We start from the raw sequence: 26,690 nt of genomic DNA on the forward strand, positions 1-26,690 counted from the left end.
CACTGTTCCACCGTTGGGCGGGAGGACAGTGAGCAATGGACTTGGGGGCTTAGTTCTGGATTGCTCTAAGGGTAAAAGCATGAAAATACATCACCAACTCTTTGGAAATCCAAGTTTAACAAGATTGAAATTTTGAAGAAATTTTGCAATTAAAATGTGGGATTGATTATTTTCTCAGTGAGCACAATTCAATTCTCATCATTATTACAGTCAGGGTGATGATGAATTGGGCAGGAAGGGATCTGAAGCAATTTCTGGACATCTACTGCCACCTGCTGTCACCTCTGTGTAGTACAAGTGGAAATGTTTCTGCAGAACCTCAGATTTATGGAGTTACAGTCACACAGCACAGAAACAGTTCCTTCAGTCCAACTGGTCAAAGCCAACCAAGATTCCCATCTCAGCTAGAATAACACACACAAAATGCTGGAAACACTCAGCAGGTCAGGCTGCATCTATTTAAGTGAATGAACAGTTGACATGGCTGAGACCCTTCATCAAGACTGGAAAGGAGGAAGAAACCAGACAGCCAGAAGATTCTGATCTAAGCTGGCCCTATTTGTCCATGTTTGGCCTATATTCCTCTAAACCTTACTATCCAAGTACCTTTTAAATGTTAATATACATACCTCAAACACTTTATTCCATCTGTGGACCACTTTGGGATGAAAAAATTGCCCCTCAGGCCGGAAAGGAAAGTCTGATGCGGCAGAGGCGAAGGGACTGAGAAAGGGGAATAGCATTTTTACAGGAGATAGCATGGGAAGAGATAGTCAAGATAACTGTGGGAATCAGTAGGTTTATAAAAGAGCACAGTTGACAGTTTGTCTCCAGAGATGGAGACAGAGAGATTGAGAAACGGGTGGGCGGTGTCAGATGTGGACCAGATGAAGCTGAGGGCGGGGTGGAAGTAAGAGGCAAAGTTGATCAAATTGACAAGCTCAGCATGGGTGCATGTAGTGGAGAAAGAGTTAGAGAGTAAAACCGTGAAGGTTTCAAGCATAAACTCTTCTACACAGACAACAAAGAGGCAGGCATAGCTGGGGCCCATGCGGCTGCCCACAGCTACCTGTTAAGTTTGGCGAAAGTGGGAGGAGCCAAAGGAAAAGTTATTAAGGGTGAGGACCAGCTCTGCCGGATGGAGGAGGGTGGTAGTGGAAGGGAATTGTTTGAATCTTTTTCCAAGTGGGAAGCAGAGAGCTTTGAGGCCATCTTGCTGGAGCATTGGTGTATAGATAGGAACTGGACATCCATGGTGAAGCTGAGGCAGTCAGGGCCAGGGAATTGAAAGTTTCTGAGGAAATCGAGGAAGTGAGAAGTGTCGCGGATGTCGATGGGGAAGTACCGAAGTGAGGAGGAAAGAATGGAATCGAGACTTGGACATCCCAGTCTTACTGCTCATTAACATTCCCCAGTGTCATTCCCAGACACATCCTCCAACTATCCATATCTCACCATACTGTTTCAGATGGAGGGTGGGGCAGAGGGCAGAACAATAATTCTCCCTGATGTGGCAAGAGCTCTAAGAAAACCTTGCCAGTGTAACATTTGCACATGGTTTTGGAGGGTTGATGCACCAGTTTCACAGAGCACCCTCAGGCTACGTCCACACTAAGACCGGATAATTCCGAAAACGCCGGTTTTGCGTAAAAATGGCAGGCGTCGACACTAGGTGTTTTTGAAAATACCTCTGTCCACATTAAAACAGCTATTTGGGCGAATCTCCTCCTACTGGGCATGCGCAGGACAGACAGAAAACAAGCGAAGAGGAAACAGTACACTTGGTGCGCGTTTGTCCAGTTACAGAGTAGAAAAAAAGGAAATTGCCAAATGAAAGTCTTGGTGCGCATTTGTCCAGAAACATTTCCTACAGCCATAGTCTCTTCAATGATGAAAGGGACGAGAGCTACAACTAAATGCATTAAGGCTTGTTACTGGGCAAGAGTGAAATTTGCTGTTACCTCATTTGTTTGCCTTTACTTTTTCCATGTCTTTGTGTATTATTTTGCTGAATTTAACATGTGCAATAAAATGAGTTACTGGGCAAAAGTGACAATTGCATTTATTGAATGTTTGCACAAGCAATATATTAATAAAGCACCTTGTTAAATGTATAAAACATGTCTGCATCAGTGGTTATCTTGTATTTCCATACAATGTTACACTAGGCTGTTACACATCTATTGTCAGATATTGTTGTGGTGTTGGAGGTTGCGTTCAAGAAAACAATGAAATGCCACGCTGCCGCCATCATTTGTTCCTTCATGTCATGACAGCGTTTTTAAAAATAGCCGATTACCCCATACACACTACGCCGGATATTAGGCGTTTTCAAATTTACTCACTCTGGAGAGCGTTTCTGAACAGCTCCGTTTTCGGGGTTGGAAAACGCCATTTCAGTGTGGATGGAGGGTCAAAATGAAGAGAAAAAGCTTCGGTTACTGATTTATCCGGTCTAGTGTGGACGTAGCCTCAGTCATACATTTTTGAACAGTGTTCACACTTCCAAGCAAAAGGCCTTCTCCACCTCATTAAAGAAGTTGTTATGCGATATCAAAACCATATGCACACAGTCTGGAGGCCATCATGCAGAGTCCAGAGCAAGAAGTTATCAAACAGCTATACGTAATGGCAAGTGTGAATGTTTCTCTGATGTGAAGTGTGGATTCAACCCTGAACTGATTCCACAACTTATGGACTCACTTCAAGGACTCTATAACTCCTGTTCTCAATATTATTTATTTATTTGCACAAATTAGTCTTCTTTTGTGCATTGGGTCATTTGTCAGTCTTTGTTGGTGTATAGTTTATCGTAAATTCAATTTCCCTATTTTCCTGTAAATGCCTGCAAGAAAATGAACCCCAAGGAAGTACAGTGGATTCCGGTTAAATGGGCCAACAGTTATTTGAGGCAGCCGCTTATTTGGGATAAATCTTAAAGAATAAAATCTAATCGAGAAAGTAGCTGGGATTCTCTTTGTTTATTGGGGCAGGAGACTATTGCCAAACAGTTTCCAGCTAGTGTTAGTCATGTGCACTTGTATGGCTGTTAAGACTCTACACCATGCTCAGAGCGAACAGTTGTGCATGCTTGTGTTCAAGCAATGGTGATGTTTGTCACTGATGGTGAGAAATAAGCAGGAAGACAATTCAGAACAGTTTTGATCACAGTGGTTTCAAGCATTCAGGCTTGGAGATACTGTACTAGAAATGGCCAGGAGTGAAACGATTTCACTACTTTGACAGGGAACTACAAAGAATTTGAAGGTATCAATCATCATCTTGAATGTTACACTGTAACGTGCTGTAAGACTTCACTGCTGATGTAATGGCCTTTCTGTAGGGTTTCACTGCTAAGGCAATGGTTTCTCTGTAGCAGCAATGTTTGGGTTATGACTAGAGATAATGGGGACTTTGGAATGTATGTTAGCTAATGAGAGGGATGTTGTTCTTTCTTGTGGGTCTGGGAGCAGGGATTTTGCAGACCCTTGTTGGCGAGAGATGAAGAGAGAAAACACGAATGGAAAGAGATGATTGACTGCTGGACAGAGTGGTCTCAGAGCGAGGGTCTGACGGTCGGTGACGATCGGAGTTGGTCGATAGGGGACAACCGGACGATTCTCTGAGCTCCAACGTGCACATTAGACTGTTTGATTAAAATGGGCCCCTTTTCTTTTATTTTCTTTACTAACCCTATAGTCAGATTAAGATTTATAAAGTTCAGTTGTTTAGTTCCATATGGTGTATTGTCTGATACTTTGCAGTGCGGATTTCTAACTGGGCAACACATCACACAGCATCCACACAAACAAGATTTCTCAGTTTGGCTGGGCCAGAGGCTGTCTTCCCCTCGACAAACGTAAATGAAGATCTGCAGGATGCATTTCATCAGTAGTATTGTATGAAGGCAGTCCATTAACTGATTAACTGCACCAGGTCGCTGCACTGATTTTGTTAATTTACAGTCACTCAAAAGAACGTGGCAGCAAACAGCGGATCAATTCCTCCATCAATAACTATTAGGAACTAATATACTGTTTTATAGTACTGGTAATGTTCTAATTTGTTCTGTATTTCATTTAAATACATAATTTGTCAAACATTTAAAAGGTAGTTTGTTTTTTTTATACCTTTTTAACTATTTCCATGAAACTTAGGCTAATTGGGCAGCCTATTAATTGGACCAAAATGCACTGGTCCCAATGCTGAAGGGAAGAGTCCTGGCCCAAAATGTTGACTGTCCTCTTTTCCATGGATGCTGCCTGACCTGCGAAGTTCCTCCTGCGTTTTGTGTGTGTAGCTCCGGATTTCCAGCATCTCTAGTTTCTCTCGTTTCCCCTGTGTGAGGTGACATACATGGGCAGTGCTGTAGATAGCCACCAGGTGGCAGCTATGAGCCATTTTTCCTTTCCTCCTGAACAGCGAAGATGTTTCAGCAACTGAACACAGACAAGTGATCTCCCACCACTCCCTCAGCCACTCTCTTATCTGTGACCAGGTACCATTCCATTGATCTCACATCAAACAAGCCCCTTCACATCTCCTCAGAGATTTTTTGCCGAATGTTCCCCAAAATCTTCTTGACATCCACTACGTACTCCCAGATTCAAAGCTGACGTAACAGAAGCTTTTAAAATTATAAAGGGTTCTGAGTGAATGAACCACTTACATTAATATAGCATCAGACATGCTGCAGAGGCTGGAAATCCAGAGCAACACACACAAAATGCTGGAGGAACTCAGCAGGCCAGGCAGCCTCACAGGAGTTGCTGCTTGCCTGACCTGCTGAGTTCCTCCAGCATTTTGTGTGTGTTTCTATAACACGGCTGACATCTTAGAATGTGCAGCCCACAACGTCCATAAGACCATAAGACATTGGAGCAGAATTAGGACATTCGGCCCATCAAGTCTGCTAGCTATTCAGTTATGGCTGATTTATTATCCCTCTCAACTCTATTCTCCCCATAACATTTGACACCTATTCTAGTCAACTACCTATCAATCTCCGCTTTAAATATACCCAATGTCTTGGCCTTCACAGCCGCCTGTAGCAATATACTCCACAGATTCACCACCCTCTAGCTAAAGAAATTCCTCCTCATCTCTGTTCTAAATGGACATCCCTTATTCTGAGGCTGTGTCCTCTGGTCCTAGACTCCCTCACTATAGGAAACATCCTCTCCACATCCACTCTATCTAGGCCTTTCAGTATTCGATAGGTTTCAATGAGATCTTCCTCATTTTTCTAAACTCCAGCAAGTACAGGCCCAGAGCTATCAAACACTCCTCATACATTAACCCTTTAATTCCCAGGATCATTTCCATGAACCTCCTCTGGATCTTCTCCAATGCCAGCACATCTTTTCTTAATAAAGGGCCCAAAACCGCCTGAGTCTGGTCTAACCAGTTCCCTATAAAGCCTCAGCATTACAGCTTTCTCTCAAAGTACAGTACGAGAACACATGCATTTAAGGTGAGAGGGAGAGAGTTTAAAGGAGAGAGTGGTGGGTACCTGGAATGCACTGCCAGGGGTGGTGGTGGAAGCAGATACGATAGTGGTGTTTAAGAAGATGTTGGATAAATATTTGAAACATCAGGGAATGAAGGGATATGGATTAAGTGCAGACAGAAGGGAATTCAGTATCGTGTTTAGCACAGTACTGTTCTGATTCCTGGGGGGGGGGGGCGGAAGTGAGAATAAGCTTCCATTACCTATTAAATACTCCCAATGGTGCGCATCTCAAATAACCTCTGACAGCCAAGTCGAGCTCCTGGCCTTCACGTCTGGCTTAGCCACTAAGCCCGGCGGAACCATTTCTACTGACAGGAGAAGGGGCAAAGGCGGGTTACTGGTGCCTTAAAACCAATCACTTCGGGCAGATGGGGCTCGTCAGCTGTGGTTGGCAGCTCACCTATAAGAAGGAAAACTCTGATCTCAAACCTCCAGTGCCCTGAGCTATACCCACTCATGGAGACGGCCTCAGGAGTAAACCTTGAGGAGAAAATCTGGAGCTGCAGTTCCAAAGGCAGTCGAGTTCTGCGTTGAGTTCAACGCTGACTGGCAGTTCCCGTGAAGCTGCTGGTGCCAAACTGTATCGCTCCCTGCCTTTCCTTCGGATTCGTCAGCTTGCTCTCCGTATCGTACTGCCCAGGCTTGCGTATACATCCATAGTTGACCCTGACTGACGGAAGTCTCTCTGTTCTGTGATCTGTAGTTTATAAGCCCTTCATACACAACTCCCGGATGCAACAATGTTCTTGCTATCTTAACATACTTAAGCTTAAAGTTCTTCCAGATTCCACACTTCATTTCCCTCTCTCACACAATGCAAGGTGCACATTTCCATCGTGCTTTCAGCTTGCTTTATAACGAAGTCTCCCAGTTTCTATAATCTTTGATAACCATCCAACCCCTGCTCAAAAATGTGGAACAGAGATGCCACGAACTCCGACGTACCAAATCCGCCTCAGTCTCACTTGAGAAACTTGGAGAACAGGCGTCAACCCAAGAAACACCTCAGGGAACAATCATTTGCTGACTGATTCTGAAGATGGGTGATGGGACAGATACGAGGAAGCAGGCAGAGTGGAAATTCACGGGTGGTGCTGACAAGACTGCAGATCAGTGTTTATTGCTGTGTGAAAGAGGATCGTGGGCACAGGCCTTCATATTGAGTACAGGACTTGAGGTGTTAGGTTGAAGTTATATAAGAGAGGCAAATTCGGAGTTTTGTGTGCAGTTTTGGTCACCTACCTACAGGAAGGATATCAATAAGTTACAAAGAGTGCAGAAAAAAATTTACAAGGATGTTGCTGAGATTTGAGGATGAATTATGGGAAAAGGGGTTGAAAAAGTTAGGACTTCATTCCCTGTAACGTAGAAGACTGAGAGATTTCATTGAGGTATAGAAAATTATGAGGGGTATATGTAAGGTAAGTGAAGGCAGGCTTTTTCCACTGAGCATTGGTGAGACTAGAACTAGAGGTCATAGATTAAGGGTGAAAGGTGAAACGTTTAAGGGGAAGTTGAGGGGCAACTTCTTCACTCAGAAGTTGGTGAGGGTGTGGAACATGGATGGGAGGGATGTGGGGGGGGGGGCGATAATCCGGGTGCATTTCGATGACACTTGTCAGAGCAACATTTCAGCAAGGAGGAGATGGACCAAAGGACCTGTTTCTGTACTCTGTGACTCCATGTCCTCACCTACCAGATTCCTTCTTCTCCAGCCCTTTCCCTCTTCCACCTATCCCCTCCCAGCAATCTTACTTCGACTCCCCCTCCCCCATGCACCCACATTCTGTGGACAAAAACACTTTGTTAATGAGAGAGGTCAGAGGAGAATGGCCAGACTGGTTCAAGGTAACTCAGATAACCACACGTTACTCAGATAACTACACGTTACAACAGCGGTGTGCAGAAGGACATCTCTGAACTCACAGCACGTTGAACCTTGAAATGGATGGGCTACGGCAACAGAAGAACACAAACATACACTCAGTGGCCACTTTATTAAGTACAGGAGGAAGCTAATGCAATGGCCAGACTGGAAGGTCCAAGTGTCAAAGTCAAAGTAAGTTTATTATCAACGTAAACTGGCCGCAGACTGCTTATCTGATGCTTGTGTGTCCGCGGTGCTGCCGCGAGGAAGTTTTTCATTGCACCTGTGCACACATTGACTTGTGCAGATGAGAATAAACTTGACTTTGACCTTGAGGGGAGGGAGAGAGGAGGGAACAGGCTGATAGATTAAGATGTGGATGGACAGGAACGCAGTATAAATGCTTGCATGAACTGGACGGGCCAAACAGCCTTCATCAGTGTCCTCTCTCCTGTGTTTCTCAGATGGTCACATCACATGTCGTTTCACGTTTGTACATCCCGACGCCAGACAGACAGATCTCACAACACGAGCAATCACATTTTCCACCTCCTTTTGACAATCACGCAACACCGAGGCAGAAATCGCAACCCTTCAAGTGAAGGTGTAGGCAACTAATATCTAAATGATTTTTGTAAGACATCGGTTACTCACCATAGCTAATCCTTCGGTGTCCTGTGAGCAGCACAAAGTAAAAGGGAAAGGAGGAAGATGTTAACAAAGTCAACTCCAAAATTGTTTTTTTTAATCTACTGCAGGGGTTCCCAACCCTTCTCATGGCATGGACCCCTACCACTAACTGAAGGGTCCACGGACCCCAGGTTGGGAACTCCTGCTCTACTGGGTTAATTTTACAGTGAGACCCCATTATCAAACACACAATCTGTTAGAGAACAATAACTAACAAGTTGCAATGAATTGCTAAATACAGTATAACACTTTTAATCTTGGTAGAGCAGGACAATCAGATTTTCTGGAACATTAAATGTTATTTTACTAAAATTTAAAAGGTGTACAACTTTGAAATTCTTCTTCCATGACACTTTTTACGGAAGATCATCAGACCATTATACCTAGGTGCAGAACTAGGCCATTCAGCCCATCGAGTTTGTTCCACCATAGCTGATTTATTATCCTTCTGCTGCCTGCTCCCTGAAACCTCTGATGTCCTGACTGATCAATTACCTTTCAACTTCCACTTTAAATATACCCAATAATTTGGTCTCCACAGCCGTCTGTGGCAAAGAATTTGCAAAGAACTCCACAGATCCTGGTTAAAGAGATTCCTTCTCATCTCTATTGTGAGGCTGTGCTCTCTGGCTCTAGGCTCCCCCTCTACAGGCAACATCCTCTCCACATCCACTCTATTTAGTATTCGATAGGTTTGAATGAAATCCCCCCTCATACCTCTAAACTCCAGCGAGTACAGGCCTAGAGCCATCAAATACTCCGCACATGTTAACCCTTTCATTCCCGGGACCATGATCCTCTTCTGGACCCTCAATGCCAGCACATCTTTTCTTAGATAAAGGGGCCCAAAACTGCTCAGGATACCTCAAATGCAGTCTGACCAATGCATTAAAAAGCCTCAGAATTTATTGTTTTTATATTCTAGTCCTCACAAACTGAATGCCATCACTGCATATATCAACATTATCACCAACTACGTACACTTAAAAATGCTGCTATATATCTAAAAGACCTGCCGGCTTTGGAGCGGGTCCAGAGGAGGTTCACAAGAATGAACCCAGGAATGAAAGGGTTAATGCATGAGAAGCATTTGCTGGTATGGTGGGAAAGTTTCATCAATTCAAGGGAGTTTTGAGGGAACGCAGGAACCAGGAAGCTGGAAATCCGGGTTGATATTCATACATTCAAGGAGAAGCCGGAGGAACACGAGGGGAAAGCGCGGTAGATGTAGATGAGGCAAGATGGCTGAAAGCTGGAGTGGATTTAAACAGCATCGTGGAGTGGTCGAGCCAAATGTCCTGTTTTTGCCTTAATACAACAGCAATTACCCCTCTCTCTCAAACAAGAGAAAATCTGCAGATGCTGTTAATCCAAGCAACAGGCACAAAATGCTGGAGTAACTCAGTACGTCGTGCATAATCTCCAGTCCTGATGAAGGGTCTGGGCCCAAAATGCCAATAGATGCTGCCTGGACTGCTGAGTTCCTGCAGCATTTTGTGTGTGTTTTATCTCTCTCTCTCTCTCTCATTTGGTCTGAACAGCAACTGAACCTCTTGACCATGTCTGCATGCTTCTACACATTGAGTCGTTGCCACATGATTGGCTGATTAGATATTTGAATTACTGTACAAGTGTAAAAAGTGGCCACACAGTATATATTTCTGCGGAAGGGCGGAGGACAAGGAAATGAATCACTAATGTTTGTTAACAGTAATCTTAATGCTTAGTACTCAGAAACACCATAAGGAAACATTGATAGCAATAATTGTCCTAATAAATCCTGATGATTAACACTAATGAGTTCTGGTGAAGGGTCTCGGCCCGAAACATCAACTGTTTATTACTCTCCATAGATGCTGCCTGACCTGCTGAGTTCCTCCAGCATTTTGTGTGTGTGTTGCTCTGGGCTCCCTCATGAGCACTCACTCCCCAGCATCAAGGATATCTTCAAAAGGCAATGCCTCAAAAAAGCTGCATTCATCATGAAAGGCCCTTTTCTCATTGCTACCATCAGGGTGGAGGTACAGACACACTCAACATTTCAGGAACAGCTTCTATCGTCCGCCATCAGATTCCTGAATGGACATCGAACCAACACTCGATCACTACCTCACTATTTTTGCACTGTTTTCCACTACACATTGCTTTTATATTACATTTCATATTATAATTTGTAGTATATATTTTATGTATTGCACTTCATTTTTGCCTCAAAACAACACATTTCATGACATATGTCAGAATTTGTTAACTTTGTAGCAGCACCACAATGCAATGCATGATAAATATAGAAAAATATAAATGGACTATAGAAAGTGTGTGTGTATATATGCACACACACCACAAGGTGTTTCTGCTGAAACCAAAATTAAGCTTTTTAGCCACCAGACTAAACGCTACATTTGGCATAAGCCAAACACCGCACATCATCAAAAACACACCGTCCCCACCATGAAGCTATACAGAAATGGCTTAAAAGCAACAAAGTTAATGTCCTAGACTGGCCAAGTCAGAGTTCAGACCTCAATCCAATTAAGAATTTGTGGCTGGACTTGAAAAGGGCTGTTCACTCATGATCCCCATGCAATCTGACAGAGCTTGAGCAGTTTTGTAAAGAAGAATGGGGAAAAATTGCAGTGTCCAGATGTGCAAAGCTAATAGAGACCTATCCACACAGACTCAAGGCTGTAATTGCTACCAAAGATACATCTTCTAAATACTGACATGAAGGGGGTGAATACTTATGCAATTAATTACTTTGTGTTTTATATTTGTAATTAATTTAGATCACTTTGTTTTCACTTTGACACAAAAAAGTCTTTTTCTGTTGATCAGTGTCAAAAAAAGCCAAATTAAATCCACTGTGATTCAATGTTGTAAAACAATAAAACATGAAAACCTTCAAGGGGGTGAATACTTTTTATAGGCATTGTATGTATGTGTTTCTTTGTGGTACCAGGAAAGAGCAATTCCCAAGACATTGCAGCAACAGACAGCCTGCTGGGAAAAAGGATCAGTGATCCGAGCAGTACCGTGAATCCATAAATTCACCAATCATGCAACTGCTGTTGGCAGAATTGAGGTGAACATCAGCAAACTCAAAGGATTGATTGTGAGCTTCAGGAAAGAAGAGTTGGGAGAACATACACCAATCCTTATTGAAATGTGTGCAGTGGAAAGGGTGAACAGCTTCAAGTTCCTGGGCATCTACATCTCAGAAGATCTGTCCTGGGCTCAACATATTGATGCAATTGTGAAGAAGGCACACTGGTGGCTACATTTCATTAGGAGCTTAAGATATGGCTTGTCACCAAGACTCCAGCAGAATTCTACAGATTTACTATGGAAATCTCAGGTGGCAGGGTGGAGATACATCTCTACCAAAAGAGGTGTAAAGCACTCCTTCCCTCTGCTGGCTTTCAGGTCACCCTTGGGAAAGGTGTAGCACCTGCTTTTAGCCTCCGATCAGGGTCACGTGAAGCCATGGGAGCAGGTGGTGGATGGTCGTACGAGCAGCTGGTGCACATCACAAGTCCTGGTTATGTGACCATTGATACCAGGCAGATAATCTCTGAAGAGTATTGATAATGGCTTGGATCACCAGTCTTGTAAAGAAACTGCCCAGAAGAAGGCAATGGCAAATCACTTCTGTAGAAAAACTTGCCAAGTACACCATGGTTATGGAAAGACCATGATCACCCAACATGGCAGATAACGAACGAACTATGGAGAGCATTCTGATGGTTGTATGTTGGGTCTCAACCTGAAACATCAACTCTTTATTCCTCTCCATAGATGCTGCCTGACCTGCTGAGATCCTCCAGTATTTTGTAAGAGTTGCTCTGGATTTCCAGCATCTGCAGAATCTCTTGTGTTTAAGCTTCATTTCCATATTGTCCAACTCTATGACTCCATGACAATCTGGTGATCTTTCCTTGTCAAGATCTTTAAAATTCAACATTTATTTAATTCCTTGAATTTAAAATTCTCTGCCGCCAGGGGGAGATTTGAACTCTTGCCCTAGGATCAATGGTTGCTTGACCGGTAATTGCTGGAACAGCCCTTTTCCAAAACTTTGATGTCAAATGCAGAGTCTGGTACGGAAATTATACCCGACATGGCCCAGTGTGCTGGTACACTTGCTACCAGGAGGGTCCAGTAAATTGAGGTGGAGATGGAGACTGGGAGACCAACCAAACACCCTCTGCTCTTACAACAGAGGAGGCTAAGGAACAATTGATGGAGGGACTGCACACATCAATGGAGTTTAGATGAATGAGGAGGGTTCTCATTGAAACCTATTGAATAATGAATGGCCAAGTTACAGTGGATGTGGGGAGGATGCTTCCTATAGTGGGGGAGTCTAGGACCAGAGGGCACAGCCTCAGAATAGAAGGACGTCCCTTTAGAACTGAGATACGGAGCAATTTCTTTAGCCAGAGGGAGGAGAATCTGTGGAATTCATTGCCACACGTGGCTGTGGTGGCCAAGTCATTGGATATACTTAAAGCAGAGGATAGGTTCTTGATTAGTCAGGATGTCAAAGCTTACAAGGAGAAGGCAGGGGAATGGGGTTGAGAGGGAAAGTAAATCAGCCAAGATCAAATAGTGGAGCAAACTCGATGGGCCCAATGACCTAATTCTGCTCCTATGTCTTATGGTCTTATGACCATAATCACTCTTTGTGTGAACTGATCCACCCATTTGAGCTCCAAATGCATTAAAAAAAAAGGTCACACACTTGGAAGAGAGAGAACCAGTTTGAAATTTGAAAGGTCAGTTTAATTGATATGTGTGTTCACCAGGGTTGAAGCTCTTTGGAAGGTGCCCAATTTCAACTACTTTCAGCATTTAAACTGGGAATCCGCCATCTATTAGTACAGATGCGGCTACTCTCCATAAATACCCTTTGGAGTATGCAGGCCTCTCCTTCAGATGTTCTACCACTCTGTTGTCACCAGTACAATCTTCTACACATGGTGTGCTGGGGCAATGGCATCAACATGGGTGATGCCAACAGACTCAATAAACTGATTAGGAAGGCTGGCTCTGTTATAGGAGTCAAACTGGACACACTGGAGTCTATGATAGAACAAAGGACCCTACAGAAAATCCTGGCAATTCTGGACAGTGTTTCTCACCCTCTACAAGCCACCTTGGCTAAAACTTTCAGTAATAGACTAAGACAACTGTGCTATATGAGGTCATTCTTACCCTCGGCCATTAGTCTCTATAATGAGTCAACCTGTAGCCGGGGAAGTGATGACTCCCTCCTGTTAGACTGTTTGAGGTAACTTATTTTTTATTCTTTCTTACTTCTCTTCTAATATTTGTTTATCTGTGTACTTGTAATGCTACTGTGACACTGTAATTTCCTTTGGGATCAATAAAGTATCTATCTATCTATCTAAATTGGTCTCAAGACATCTTAATGATTAAACACAAGAGATTCTACAGATCCTAGAAATCCAGAGTAACACACACAAAATGCCGAAGGAACTCAGCAGGTCAGGCAGCATCTATGGAAAGGAATGCTGTCTGACCTGCTGAGTTCCTCCAACATTATGTAGTGTATGTCTTAAAGACTGGTTTAATTTGTCACACATACATTGAAATATTAAAACATGCAGTGAAATGTGTCATTTGTGTCAAATCAAATCAGCTTGGGTTGTGCTGGGGCCACCCCATGTGTCACCACACCCTCAGCACCAACGTAGCATACCCACAACTCAGTAACCCTTACCCTAACACCAGGGCGAAACCCACGCAGTCACGGAGAGAATATACCTATTCCTTACAGGCAGCGGCAGGAATTGAATCCGGATGATCCTGGTGCCAACCTTGTAAAGTGTTGCACTAACCGCTACACTTCCACGTTGCCCCACTGATGAGTCTTGAAGGGTGATCAGAATCTGCATGCTGAAGTTTCTGAGAACTTGACCTTGTCTCAGAAAGCATACATCAACACAGTGCTGATGAATTAATCCCAGACTGGTGTGCAAAATAGACAATTCTGGGCAGAAACCCCAGGTCCAATTTGCTTCGGGAATGAGGTCCCTGAAATAAGAAATTATAACTCCTTCCCACAAAACAAATCTTAAAGTCAAAGTAAATTTATTATCAAACTGCACTGTATATGTCTTCATATGCTACCTGGTGATTCATTTTCTTGCAGGCATTTACAGGGAAATAAAGAAATATAATAGATTTTATGAACAACTACACATAAACACTGTCAAATACCTACAGTTTAAACACAAGGGTATCTACAGACGCTGGAAACCCAGAGCAACACACACAAAATGCCGGAGGAACTCAGCAGGTCAGGCAGCATCTAGGGAGAGGATTAAGGAGTCCTGATGAAGGGTCTCATCTGAAAGGTTGACCCTTTGGAGGTGTTCCCCAACCTGCTGAGTTCCTTCAGCATTTTGTGCACGTTACTGACAAACATCCAATGTGCAAAAGAAGACAAATTGTGCAAATTTTTTAAAAATACCGAAGACAAGTTTTAGAGATCTCGATAATGAGTCTGTTGGTTGTAGAATCAGTTCAGAGTAAATTTATTATCAATGTACATAGATGCACCTAATACAACCCAGAGACTCATTGTATTGCGGGCATTCACAGTAGAACAAAAAGAGACAATAGAATCAATGAAAGACTACACTCAACATGACAAACAATCAATGTGCAAAGGTCCACAAACTGCAAATACAAAATGAAAAAAGAAATTACAATAATTATAAGAAGAAGAAGAAGAAATCAATAAGTGAAAAAAAACCAGAAATATGCTGAATTAAAAGAGGAAATTGAAAGACTTTGGAAGATGAAAAAGGGCATCCATTGTCCCGACAGTAATATCTATAAGGGGTGTCATCCCAAAGTCACTGCACAATAGCATTAAACAATTAGGGCTACACAGCAATACTTATGTAAATTTCCAGAAAGTCACAATATTGAACACCACTAGAATAGCCTGAAAGTTCCTAGCGATTGAGAAATGAGTGTGCTTGGCTATGCTCGTACCTCAGGCTTTACCAGCTTGAGCTGAGGAAAAAATAAAAATACAATAATAAATAAATAAATATCGAGAACAGTTCAATGATGGGGCTGTTCCCACAACCTATGAACTCACTTTCAAGGACTCTTCATTTCTCATTCTCGATATTTATTGATTTTCAGAGATGAGGCAAGAGAAGTTATCCACAGAGACGAAAGCTACTGTTCTCTGTGCCTGAATAAGTTGGATTTTAGCAAGCAGAATCACCTCTCCACCGCTCCCTTCTCAACATCCTTAGGGATTGGCGCAGACAACCTTTGCCAAGTGCGTCGCCATGGCAACGGGGCATTCAGATGGAGATCACCTCCGTGAACCTCCTTTGATTGGGCCTTTTAGCAGTGACAGGGTACAAACGGGTCACTCAATTTCGCAGTGCTCGCTTTCAATGGTATTTTCCCAATTGTACCATAACTGAGATTCTCGGACAATACTGGAATGTAAATCAGATGATGCTGAGCACAATGAATGTGGACGTTTGTTAGTGCCATTGCTCTGCAGCCAAATCCAAACAAGTTATGCATGTGATATACACACTATGGTGCATAAAACACTGTAAATCAGGCACTTTGCTTTCAGTGCCCCATTATGAACACTCCAGATCAAAAGCTCCAGACTGACAGCAAGAGTACTGCTTTAGTGTTCTGTCGTTTTCAAACATATAATGCCAAGAGATAAGAGGTGGGGCCTAGCGAGGGAGTGAAAGGGCTTTAATTCCTTAACCATTTTCTGTCCAACAATTTATACAGAATGGTGCCGGAAAAGGGCCAGTAACAGCATAAAGGATCACACCTACCCTGCTCATGGGCGGTTTGTCCCACTCCCAAAAGGAAGAAGGCTATGTAGCATCCACGCCAAGATCACCAGACTCAAAAACTCTTTCCCCAAGCAGTAAGGCTGATCAACACCTCCACCCACTAACCCACCCCTGCACACCCACAGCCACTGCTAATTTATCATTTCTTGTCAGTCACCTTATGTACAGACACTCCTGTGCCTAGTGTCATTTTATTGTCAATCTATGTATATAAGCTATCTTATGTATTGATATTTATTGTGTTTTTATTATTATTATTCTGTTCTGTATCTTTGTGTGGTTTTTTTGTGCTGCATCAGATCCGAAGTAACAATTATTTTGTTCTCCTTTATACTTAGGTACTGGAAATGACATTAAGCAATCTTGAATCTTAATACTTGAATCTGGACTGTAACAATGTTGTTTTACAGAAGAAAAAGATACTTATGTGATCGTGATAAAGGATTTTGTGTCTTCTGCTGAAAGACAGTTAATTTGCAGTTTTACCTTTATGGTGACCACAAACACAGGAGATTCTGCAGATGCTGGAAATCCGGAGTAACACACACAAAATGCTGGAGGAAGTCAGCATTTCAGGCAGCATCTACAGACAGGAATAAACTGTTTATTCCTTTCCATGGCTGCTGCCTGACCTGCTGAGTTCCTCCAGTATCTTGTAGGTGCTACTCTGGTGACCACAATATACCAGTTGAGGAATCAGCTGAAATTCTTTTCTCTGTGAAAAATGAAGGGAGTGGGGGTTGTTAGCGATGCCAAAACCTTTAAGATCATGAAAGGATTTGAAGATTGAACAGTAACAGAGTGTTTGAAAAAACGGGGGGGCGGGGGATGCTGAGAACCAAACCCAGGGCCATAAATAACTCCCTGAAGGAACTTAGTGGGAACACTTTCACCTCATCATGGTTTGAAGGCAGGAGTCGGCCACAGAATATAGTTGAAGCCACTCAAGGTGAGTAAAGTTTCGAAAGGGACAGAGGAACGGAGAGATTTGCACATGGGTTTCAGAGCTAAACCCACACCAACACCTCTACTTTCTTATAAGTTGGTGTAGATTTGGCATGTTATCTAAAACATCCAGAAACTTCTGTAGATGCACGGTGGCGTGCATCCTGACCGGTTGCAGTCAGAAACACCAATGCCCAGGAATGGAAGAGCCCACAGGTAGTGATAGACTTTATACTTTATTGTCGCCAAACAGGATACAGCCTGGTCCATCACAGGTAAAGCCCTCCCCACCACTGAATACATTTCAAAGGTTCAAAGGTTCATTTATTATCAGAGTACGCATGCAGTATAGAACTCTGAGATTTGTCTTCTCCAAATAACCATGAAACAAAAAAACCATGGAAGTCACTTCAGAGAAACAGCAAACCCGCCCCCCCATCGCACAAAAAAGAACGGAAATGTGATCGTCAACCCCCTCCCCTGCACATCGACCCCCAAATCGCCCTCCACCTTGCAGAAGAAAAACAATCAAACAGCAACCTACATCGAGTGCTGCCACAAGAAAGCAGCCGTTCATCATCAAGAATTCCCCACCATCCAGGCAATGGACTCTTCTCAGGCAGCCAGGCAGCAGGTACAGGAGCCTCAGGCCCCACACCAGCAGATTCAGGAACCGCTTTAACCCTTCAAGCACCAGACCCCTGAACCAGTGTGGATAACTTACGATGTAAGACATAGGTGCTCACTCACCTCAGCTCTGAACTGAACCACAACCTATCGACTCGCTGTTAGGACTCTACATCTCAGTATTGCTTATTCTTTATTAGTCTTCTTTTTGCCTATTCATCATATATCAGTGTTTATACATAGTTTTTGCCTAAATTCTACTGTATTTCTTTACTTTCCTGTGTACACCTAAAACATGACAAACTTCTATAGATGTGTGGTGGAGAGTATATTGACTACATCACAGCCTGGTATGGGCCCTTGAACAGAACATCTTACAATAAAGTAATGAATATGACCCAGTCCAACACGGGTAAAGCCCTCCCCACCACTGAGCACGTCTACACAGAGCGCAGGAAATTTTATCAGGAAAGCAGCATCCATCATCAGGGACCCCCACCACCTAGGCCATGCTCTCTTCTCACTGCTGCCATCAGGTAGAAGGTACAGGAGCCTCAGGACTCACACCACCAGGTAGGAACAGTATTACCCCTCAACCATCAGGCTCCTGAACAAAAAGAGATAACTTCACACAGCTTCACTTGCCCCATCACTGAAATGTTCCCACAACCAATGGATTCACTTTCAAGGACTCTTCATTCATGTTCTCGATATTTATTGCTTATTTATTTATTATTATTTTATTTCTTTCCTTTTGTGCTTGCAGTTTGTTGTCTTTTGCACACTGCTTGAACACCCAAGTTGATGCTGTCTTTCACTGATACTATTACGGTTATGATTCTATCGTGGATTTATTGAGTATGCCTGTAAGAAAATGAAACTCAGGGTTGTATATGGTGACATATATGTACTTTGATAACAAATTTATTTTGGCTTTCACTTTATTGGTGCAGTGGTTCCAAGTTAGATGGTGTTTAAAGTTTCCTTCAGTTGTTGCATCTTCCTCCAGCATCCCATCACCAAGGGGGCTGCCGGCGCAGATGACTTCACTCAACGCAAATCTGAGCTGATTCTACAAGATACGGTCTCACTTTCAAAATGACAGAGATAAAAGATTAACTTTATTAGTCAAACGTACAGTACTGTGCAGAAGTCCAAGGCACATATATATAACTAGTGTGCCTAAGACTTCTGTACAGTACTGCTGCCACAAGAAAAACAAATTTCATGCCATGTGAGTGATGATAAACCTGATTCTGATCTGGGTCTCTATTGTGGACTGAGAGTGGGAAGGGGACAGGGAGAGGGGAATCATGGTGGGGAAAAGAGGAAGGGAGAGGGGAGTGAGAGGGAAGCACCAGAGAGACATTCTGTAAGGGTCAATAAACTAATTGTGTGGAATCAAATGACCTTGCATGTTGTCTCAGGATTGGGTGTCTGCACCCGTACAACCCCGTTCCCCCCACCCCTAAGACTTTTGCACAGTACAGTACACTGAAACAGACTGGATCAGGTGGAGTTGTTGGAATATATAGACGATTAAACAGGCCATTTGGCCCACAGTGTCTATACTAACCATAGTGCCAGGACAACCAGTATATTCCCTCTTCTCCCCTCACCCATCGGGCAGAAGATACAAAAGTCTGAATGCATGTCCCACCAGCCTCAGGCTCCTGAACAAGACAGCCTGGTCATATATGGTGACATACACATACTTTGAAAATAAAATTTGTGATATATACATACTTCTCATATGGTGAGATGTAGGCACTTTAATGATGAATTTACTTTTGAACTTTGAACATTGCCTGTCAAGGGCTCTGACAGCCAGCCACGCCTTTATCTTTGGCAGCCCTTTTCCTTTAGTTAGCTGGGGCCTGTCCTACCCTGCCCACCTGATGGAATAATGTTGAAAAAGGCCCCAGTATCTCAGAGGACCTCCCCTTGTAGCATTGAAACAGCATTCACCAACCAACTGACAAAAGGAACTTCTGTGCACCGTGTAACTGTCAGTAACAAGTGTGGACAGCTCACAATTGGCAAGCCTTTCCCATTAACAAGTCCAATTCAAAGTTCAAAGGCAATGCTCTGTGTTCATAGTCATTATATAATTATATCAAAGATTTAACACAAACCAAGGATGATTGATTTTTATTTAGAGAAACAACACAGAATAGGCCCTTCTGGCCCTTCGAGCTGCTCCTCCCAGCAACCCCCGATTTAACCCTAGCCTAATCACGGGACAATTTACAATGACCAATAACCTACTAAACCTACTAACAGTATGTCTTTGGACTGTGGGGAAAACCGAACTACCCGGAGGAATCCCATGCATTCACATGAAGAACATACGAATTTTCTTACAGAGGACGCCGAGATTAAACCCTGAACTCCGGCACCCCGAGCTGTAATGATGTCGAGGAAACTGCTACGTTATCATGGCGCCCGTGAATGTATTGCGCATAAGAACATACAAGAAAGGAGTAGACCACTCGGCCCCTCAAGACTGCTACACACATTGATTGTGGTCATGGCTGTGCTCCTCCCATCCTCTTAAGTGCCATTTCCCAATTCCCTTAACTTTCAAAACTTTATCTGCTACCTCATGAACTTTCTCAATGATTAGTTTCCACAACTCTCCAAAATAGAAAATTCCAACCTTCCATGAGAAATTCCCACAAACAGCAGTTTTAAACAACGGTTCCTGAATCTTGTAGGTATGTCTGTGTGTGTGTGTATGTATAAATATATAAATATTTAGTTTATATTTATCTGTCTATGTGTGCAATAGTCTTAAGTACATATACATAGCCAGAATGCCTAAGACTTTTGTATAACACTGCAGTAATTTTATGAATTGCACTGTACACTGGAAAAAAAACAAACCTCGACATATGTGAGTGACGATAGACTTGATTCTGATATGGGTCTCTTCTGTGGGCTGAAAGTGGGAAGGGGGCAGGGAGAGGGGAATCATGGTTGGGAAAAGGGGAAGGGAGAGGGGAGGGAATGGGAAACACTGGAGAGAAACTCTGTAATGATCAATAAACCAATTTTTTGGAATCAAATGTCTCAGGGCTGGGTATGTCTGAACCTATGTTATCAGTCGTTCCTGGCATTCTTTCTCTGCCACCTATCCCACACCCCTCCCTCAGCGCTCTACCCTCCTCATTCCCAACATCCTTTGCTTCCACTAGGCTTACAAACGTCTTCAAGGCAACATCTCCTACGGGTAGCCATCAAACATCGGAAGTAAACGTGGAGATAGGTAGCTCAGATGAGCAGGGCCTCACCAGTTGCATGTTGCACAGAGACAGAAATCTCGGACAGCGTCATGCAAGCAACCCCTCTGGCAATTTACCTTGGTCAGCTAGTTAATATTTAATTAGAGATAGAGCACGTCAACAGGCCCTTCCAGTCCAATTACACCCATTGGACCAACTAACCTACTGACCTGCACGTCTTCTGAATGTGGGAGGAAACCAGAGCATGGGAAGGAAAAGCACACAGTCACAGGAAGAACATGGAAAAGGCTCTTGTGAAATTCCCTCCGCTTTCCCTACCTTCTGAATATGGCATTGTGTGTGTATGGTTCTGTCTAGATTTTTTCCAATTGATTATAATTATAATTACTTGATTATGTTCCTGTTACAACTTGTAGGGGTTTGTTTGTTGAAATCAAGGTCCAAAATTGAAAGTTCAAAGTAAATTTTATCATCAAAGTACACATATGCCACCACATACAATCCTGAGATTCGTTTTCATTCGTTTTCAGAAAACACAAAGGAACAATTGAAAAAAAAACACACAAAGATGGAGAAACACTCAGTGTGCAAAGACAGCAAACTGTGCAAATACAAAAGAAAAATAATAATAATTAATAATAAATAAATATATGTTGAAAACATGAGTTGTAGAGTCCTTGAAAGTGAGTAGGTAAAAATGCTGGCACATTGGGGGCCGAAGGGCCTGTACTATGCTGTGATATTCTATGGATTGTAAAACAATATACTTTTTAAGTGTGTAGGACTTCAGATTTAACGATCATCTTTGGGTTAATCTTTACTCACCCTATGGGTCCACCCACCTGGCTTTGGTCCAAATTGTTGCTTCAATCTTTATTCATACATCGACTGCTGACTAGGTCACCTAGTTAGACACGCTAATGTACTGTTCCACTCCAAAGATATGACAGTTTGACAAATCCCAGGCAGGGATATTTCCTGATGAAGAAATGGCCTTTTGCTTTTTTAGCACGAGTCTCTTCCTGTGAGGTGAAGGTGACAGCTTCCTTTGGTAGGACAGCATGCATGGGCCACCTGGCTACTGTGGGAAGCTGTCTTCCATTCCGTCTGCCACTTATTTCCCACTTTACTTTCTCGGCCTAGTTCTAGGGTGCCACTGGTTTTGAGGGCGAATCTAGTTTTTAATAATGCCCTCGGAATTTTTGAGTTATTGAACTGAAGTGACAGTAATTCAGATAACTATGTGTTACAACAGTGATGTGCAGAAGAGCATCTCTGAATGCACAACACATCAAACATTGAAGTGGACGGGCTGCAGCAGCAGAAGACCATAAACAGACACTCACTGGCCACTTTATTATGTACAGGAGGTACATATGTAAAGAGGTAATGAGGGGGCGGGGAAGGTCAGTTGGGGCTAACTAAAATGATTGATCAGATTAACTTCCTAATCAAAGAAGATGAAGAAACTTTTAAGAGAGTGTGAAGTTTTTGTTTTTATAGCTCTATAGTGCTTTCTAGAAGGGAACTTTTGGAAAAGGCAGTTTGCTCAGTAGGTAGTGTCCACAATAAAGCTACTTCAACTCATTAATCCCAATGGGGTGGGCAGCCAACTCTCCTTCAACACCATCCTAACATGGTACTTTCTCTTGTGTTTTCTCTCTCTCTCTCTCGCCCTGGACTCCCACTCTGCTAATAGTTACTTGTGTAGATCATCAAAGGAGTCGTGTCTGTTTAAAACAAATTACTTCCTCGCAGAATCAATTTCTGTATCTTCCAGTAATTTCTCCCCCTTTCTTACCCCTCTCTTTTTCTATTCCCCTTTCTGGTTACGCTCTCACCTATTCCCCCCACCCCACCCCCGGAGCGCAGGAGGACGAGGGGAGACTTGATAAGAGATATATACAATTATAAGGAGTGTAGGTAGGGTACACGCAAGCAGGCTTTCCCCACTGAGATTGGGTGAGACTAGAACTAAAGGTCATGGGTTAAAGGTGAAAGGTTAAATGGTTAATGGGAACATGAGGGGGATCTTCTTCACTCACAGAGTGTGGAATGAGCTGCCAGCAGAGGGATGGCTGCGGGTTAGATTTCAACATCTGAGAGAAGTTAGGATGGGAAGGATCTGGAAGGCCATGGTCCAGGTGCAGGTCAATGGGACTAGGCAGGATATCAGTTTGGCACAGACTAGATGGGTATTTAACCCGAGCCTAATCAAAGGACATTTTACAATGACTAATTAATCTATTAACCGGTACGTCTTTGGACTGTGGAAGGAAACTGGAGAACTGGAGGAAACTCACACGTTCACAGGGAGGAACGTACAAGCTTCTTACAGATGATGTTGGAATTGACCTCCGAACTCAAATGCCCCGAGCTGTAACAGCTTTGTGCTAATAGCTCTTCTCTTTCCTACTCCACCCCTGTCTGTACCCCCTAGAGCCACCACCACTGATCAAATATCTTTAAAAAACGCATTTCAAAAAGAATACTCACAGTTTCAAACAAAGATTTTGCTGACAGATTCTGGTCAGTGACTCATGTTCAAAATGCCTGTGCCTCAGGCTAAGGTAATTCAGATAGATGTGAGTAATTTACAACAGCAGAGAAGATGGGCGCTCATTCACTGAGGCAAATTCGGCTGCTGAAAGTACACATGGAAATAGCTCCCTCATGTTATTGGCCAGGCTCTTCAGTATCTGGCATGTTTTGTTGAGATTCCCCATCATCCTTTTGAACTCCACTCAGTACAGGCCCAGAGACATCAACTTGTCTTAATACATTAACCCTTTCAATCCAGGGATCTTTCTTGTGAACTTCCTTTGGACCCTTTTCCAAGACCAGTACTTCTCTCCTTAGAAATAGGGCCCAAAATTGCTTTCAAAGTTACTGGTAACATGGGGAAAGGTGCTATGTAAATGCAGCAGGTTTTTTTTGCTACTGTTTGAATTCTTATTCCCTGCAAAAAAATGGTGTTAAACCTTCTTCATGAACCATTCATGTTCACGTGGGACAGCAGAGTAGCATAGCAGTTAGCATAATGCGATTGTAGTGCCAGCAAGCAGCGTTCAATTCCCACTAAGGAGGTTCTCTCCCTGGCCACGTGGGTTTCCTCCAAGTGCTCGGGTTTCCTCACAAATTCCAAAGACGTAGGGGTTATTAGGTTAATAGGTCAGGAGTGTAAATAGGCAGTATGGGATCGACGGGTCAGAGGGGACTCCTACTGTGCTGCATCTCCAAATAAAAAGTCAGCATTTGACAGAGCCCTCAACGTACAAAAGATTTGATGGTGGATCCCAGTGCATAGTTCATTAATCGCTGGCAACAATAAACAGCCAATAGCTTCTACCATCCTCCAAGAGGACCACAATCTTGTGGTAGGGTGGAAGGTTGCTGCCTTTTTGAGCATCACATTTTGATGCTGGAGAGGCTGGTACCCGTAATGGGGCTGGCAGCTTTCCGCAACTTATTTCAAGTCCGCGTAGTGCCCCCCACCGCACCACCCTCCCCCATACCAGACGGCTATGGGACAAACACTGACAGCTGGAACAAGCTTGCTGGGAAACATCTTCAGCGTGGACAGGAGAGGTTTGAAGGTCTACGGGCCAAATGCTGGCAGACAGAACAAGCTCGTTGGGCGACACCTTCCATACGAACAAGTTAAATCAAAAAGCCTGTTTCTAAATTGGACGACTCTATTCTACGACATGGGCAAAATGTGCCAGAAAGCATGTTTCTGTGCTGGGTTACTCTGTAGTCCTCCAAACTAAAAGGATCTAATTTATCTAAGAACAGTACTGTACACACTACACAATATTGGAACACAGAACATTGAACACAGAACATTACAGCACATTACATGCTCTCCAGCCCATGATGCTCTGCCAAACTTTTAACTTACTGCAAGATCAATCTAACCCTTCCCTCCTACATTGCCCTCCAATTTTCTCTCATCTATGTGCCTATCTAAGAGTTTCATTAATGCTCTCATGTATCTGCCTCCACCACCACCCCTGGAACGGCATTCCACGCACCCACCGCTCTCTGTGTAAAAAATCTACCTCTGACATCCCCCTGTATTTTCCTCCAACCTCCTTAAAATTAGGCCCCCTCGTAATTGCCATTTCCACCTTGGGGAAAAAAGTCTCTCTCTGTCCACTCTATCTATGCCTCTTATCATCTTGTACACAGCTATCAAGATATTCAAGAGATGCAGGAGCCAGAAGGCACACATGCAACCATTCAGGAACAGCTTCTTGCGCTCTTGCATCCGATTTCCAAATGGACATTGAAGCCATGAACACTACCACACAATTTTTATGCTCTCTTTTCACGCTACCTGCTTAATTCAGTTAGATATATTTCTTATCGTAATTTATAGTTTTTAATATTATGTATTGCAACGTACTGCTGCCACAAAACAACAAATTTCACAACATATGCCGGTGATATTAAACCTGATTCTCATTCCGATGTTACCAAACTAGACTGGCTTGGGTCCACTTATACATCTGGTATCGCAATCATTTATCAGACTAAAACTCAAAGAACAGTAGCATTGTGATTAAATTTCTGCTCTGGGATCTGGAGACCCAAGACCCTGATCTGAATGAGTGTTCAAACCCCACCAGAGCAGCTGTGAAATTTAAACTGAAAAAGTAATTAAATTTGGAACAAAAGTTTAGTATCAGTAATAGAGATTGTAAAACTATGAAGTTGGTGTTGTAAAAGTGCATCTGGTTTTACAAGTATCGCTCAAGAATGGAAATCTGCCATACTTTCCCAGTAAGGATGTAATGCTGAGGCTTTGGTCAGACAATATTTGGAGTGTTTGCGCTCCTTATATAAAATAAATGTGCTGGCATTGGAGAGGATCCAGAGGAGGTTCATGAGAATGACTCTGGAAATGAAAGGGTTAACGCATGAGGAGCATTTGATGGTTCTGGGCCTGTACTCGCTAGAGTTCAGAAGAATGGGGGGGGCGGGATCTCACTGAATTTATTGAATATTGAAAGGCTTAGGGAAAGTGGATGCAGAGTGGATGTTTCCTGTAGTAGGTAAGTCTAGGACCAGAGGGCACAGCCTCAGGATACAAGGACGTTGCTTTAGAACAGAGATGAAAAGGAATTTATTTAGCCAGAGGGTGGGGAATCTGTGGAATTTATTGCCATGGGCAGCTGTTAAGGTCAAGTTATTGGGTATATTTAAAGTGGAGGTTAGCAGGTTCTTGATTAGTAAGGGTGTCAAAGGTTATGGGGAGAAGGCAGGAGAATGAGGTTGAGGAGGATAATAAATCAGCCATGATGGAATGGTGGAACAGACCTGATGGGCTGAATGGCCTCATTCTGCTCCTGTGTCTTCTGGCCTTGGCCTTGCTTATGTGACTCTAGATCTAACATCTTATAGTGTGTTCTGTAATGGCCCAGCGAGATATTTATTCAAACCTTGGATAACTAAATGCTCCATCAGGGAGGAGGTACAGGAGCCTGAAGACACACACTCAATGTTTCAGGAACAGCTTCTTCCCCTCCGCAATCAGATTTCTAAATGAGCAATGAACCCATGAACACTAAGTCACTAATTCTTCCCTTTTATTTTGCTCTCTTCTGCAGTACTTGTTTAAATTATTTCTACATATATTTCATTTTGTAATTCATAGTTTTTTTATTATTATGTATTGGAATGTACTGCCGCTGCAAACAAAAAATTTCACAACATATGCCGGTGATATTAAGTTCAAGTTCAGGTTTATTGACACTCAGCTGTACACATGTATACTGTCAAACAAGACAATGTTTCTTCAGAACAAAGTACATAGCACAGCACATATAACTCACACACACAACAACTAGAGTGATATTACCACATATAAATTCGGATTCTGAATGTAGTAAAGAGTATTAGAAAAGAAGAAAGTGACTACATCAGTG

General features: G+C 43.0%; 1 protein-coding gene across 4 annotated transcripts in view; it reads right to left on the reverse strand.

Annotated features, from left to right (window-relative positions):
* The window catches only part of agrn (agrin), a 534,989-nt gene that overhangs the window by 327,058 nt on the left and 181,241 nt on the right, over positions 1–26,690 (reverse strand). For 2 of the 4 annotated variants that reach the window (XM_063033165.1, XM_063033164.1), the window contains exon 3: positions 8,034–8,054. The exons of the other annotated variants lie outside the window; for them this stretch is intronic. In XM_063033165.1, the coding sequence (XP_062889235.1) occupies positions 8,034–8,054 (21 nt within the window). The remainder of the gene's footprint in view (positions 1–8,033; positions 8,055–26,690) is intronic. 4 annotated transcript variants of the gene reach the window in all.

This window comes from Mobula hypostoma, chromosome 25 (genome assembly GCF_963921235.1).
Source record: "Mobula hypostoma chromosome 25, sMobHyp1.1, whole genome shotgun sequence".
NCBI classification, from domain to species: Eukaryota; Metazoa; Chordata; class Chondrichthyes; order Myliobatiformes; family Myliobatidae; genus Mobula; species Mobula hypostoma.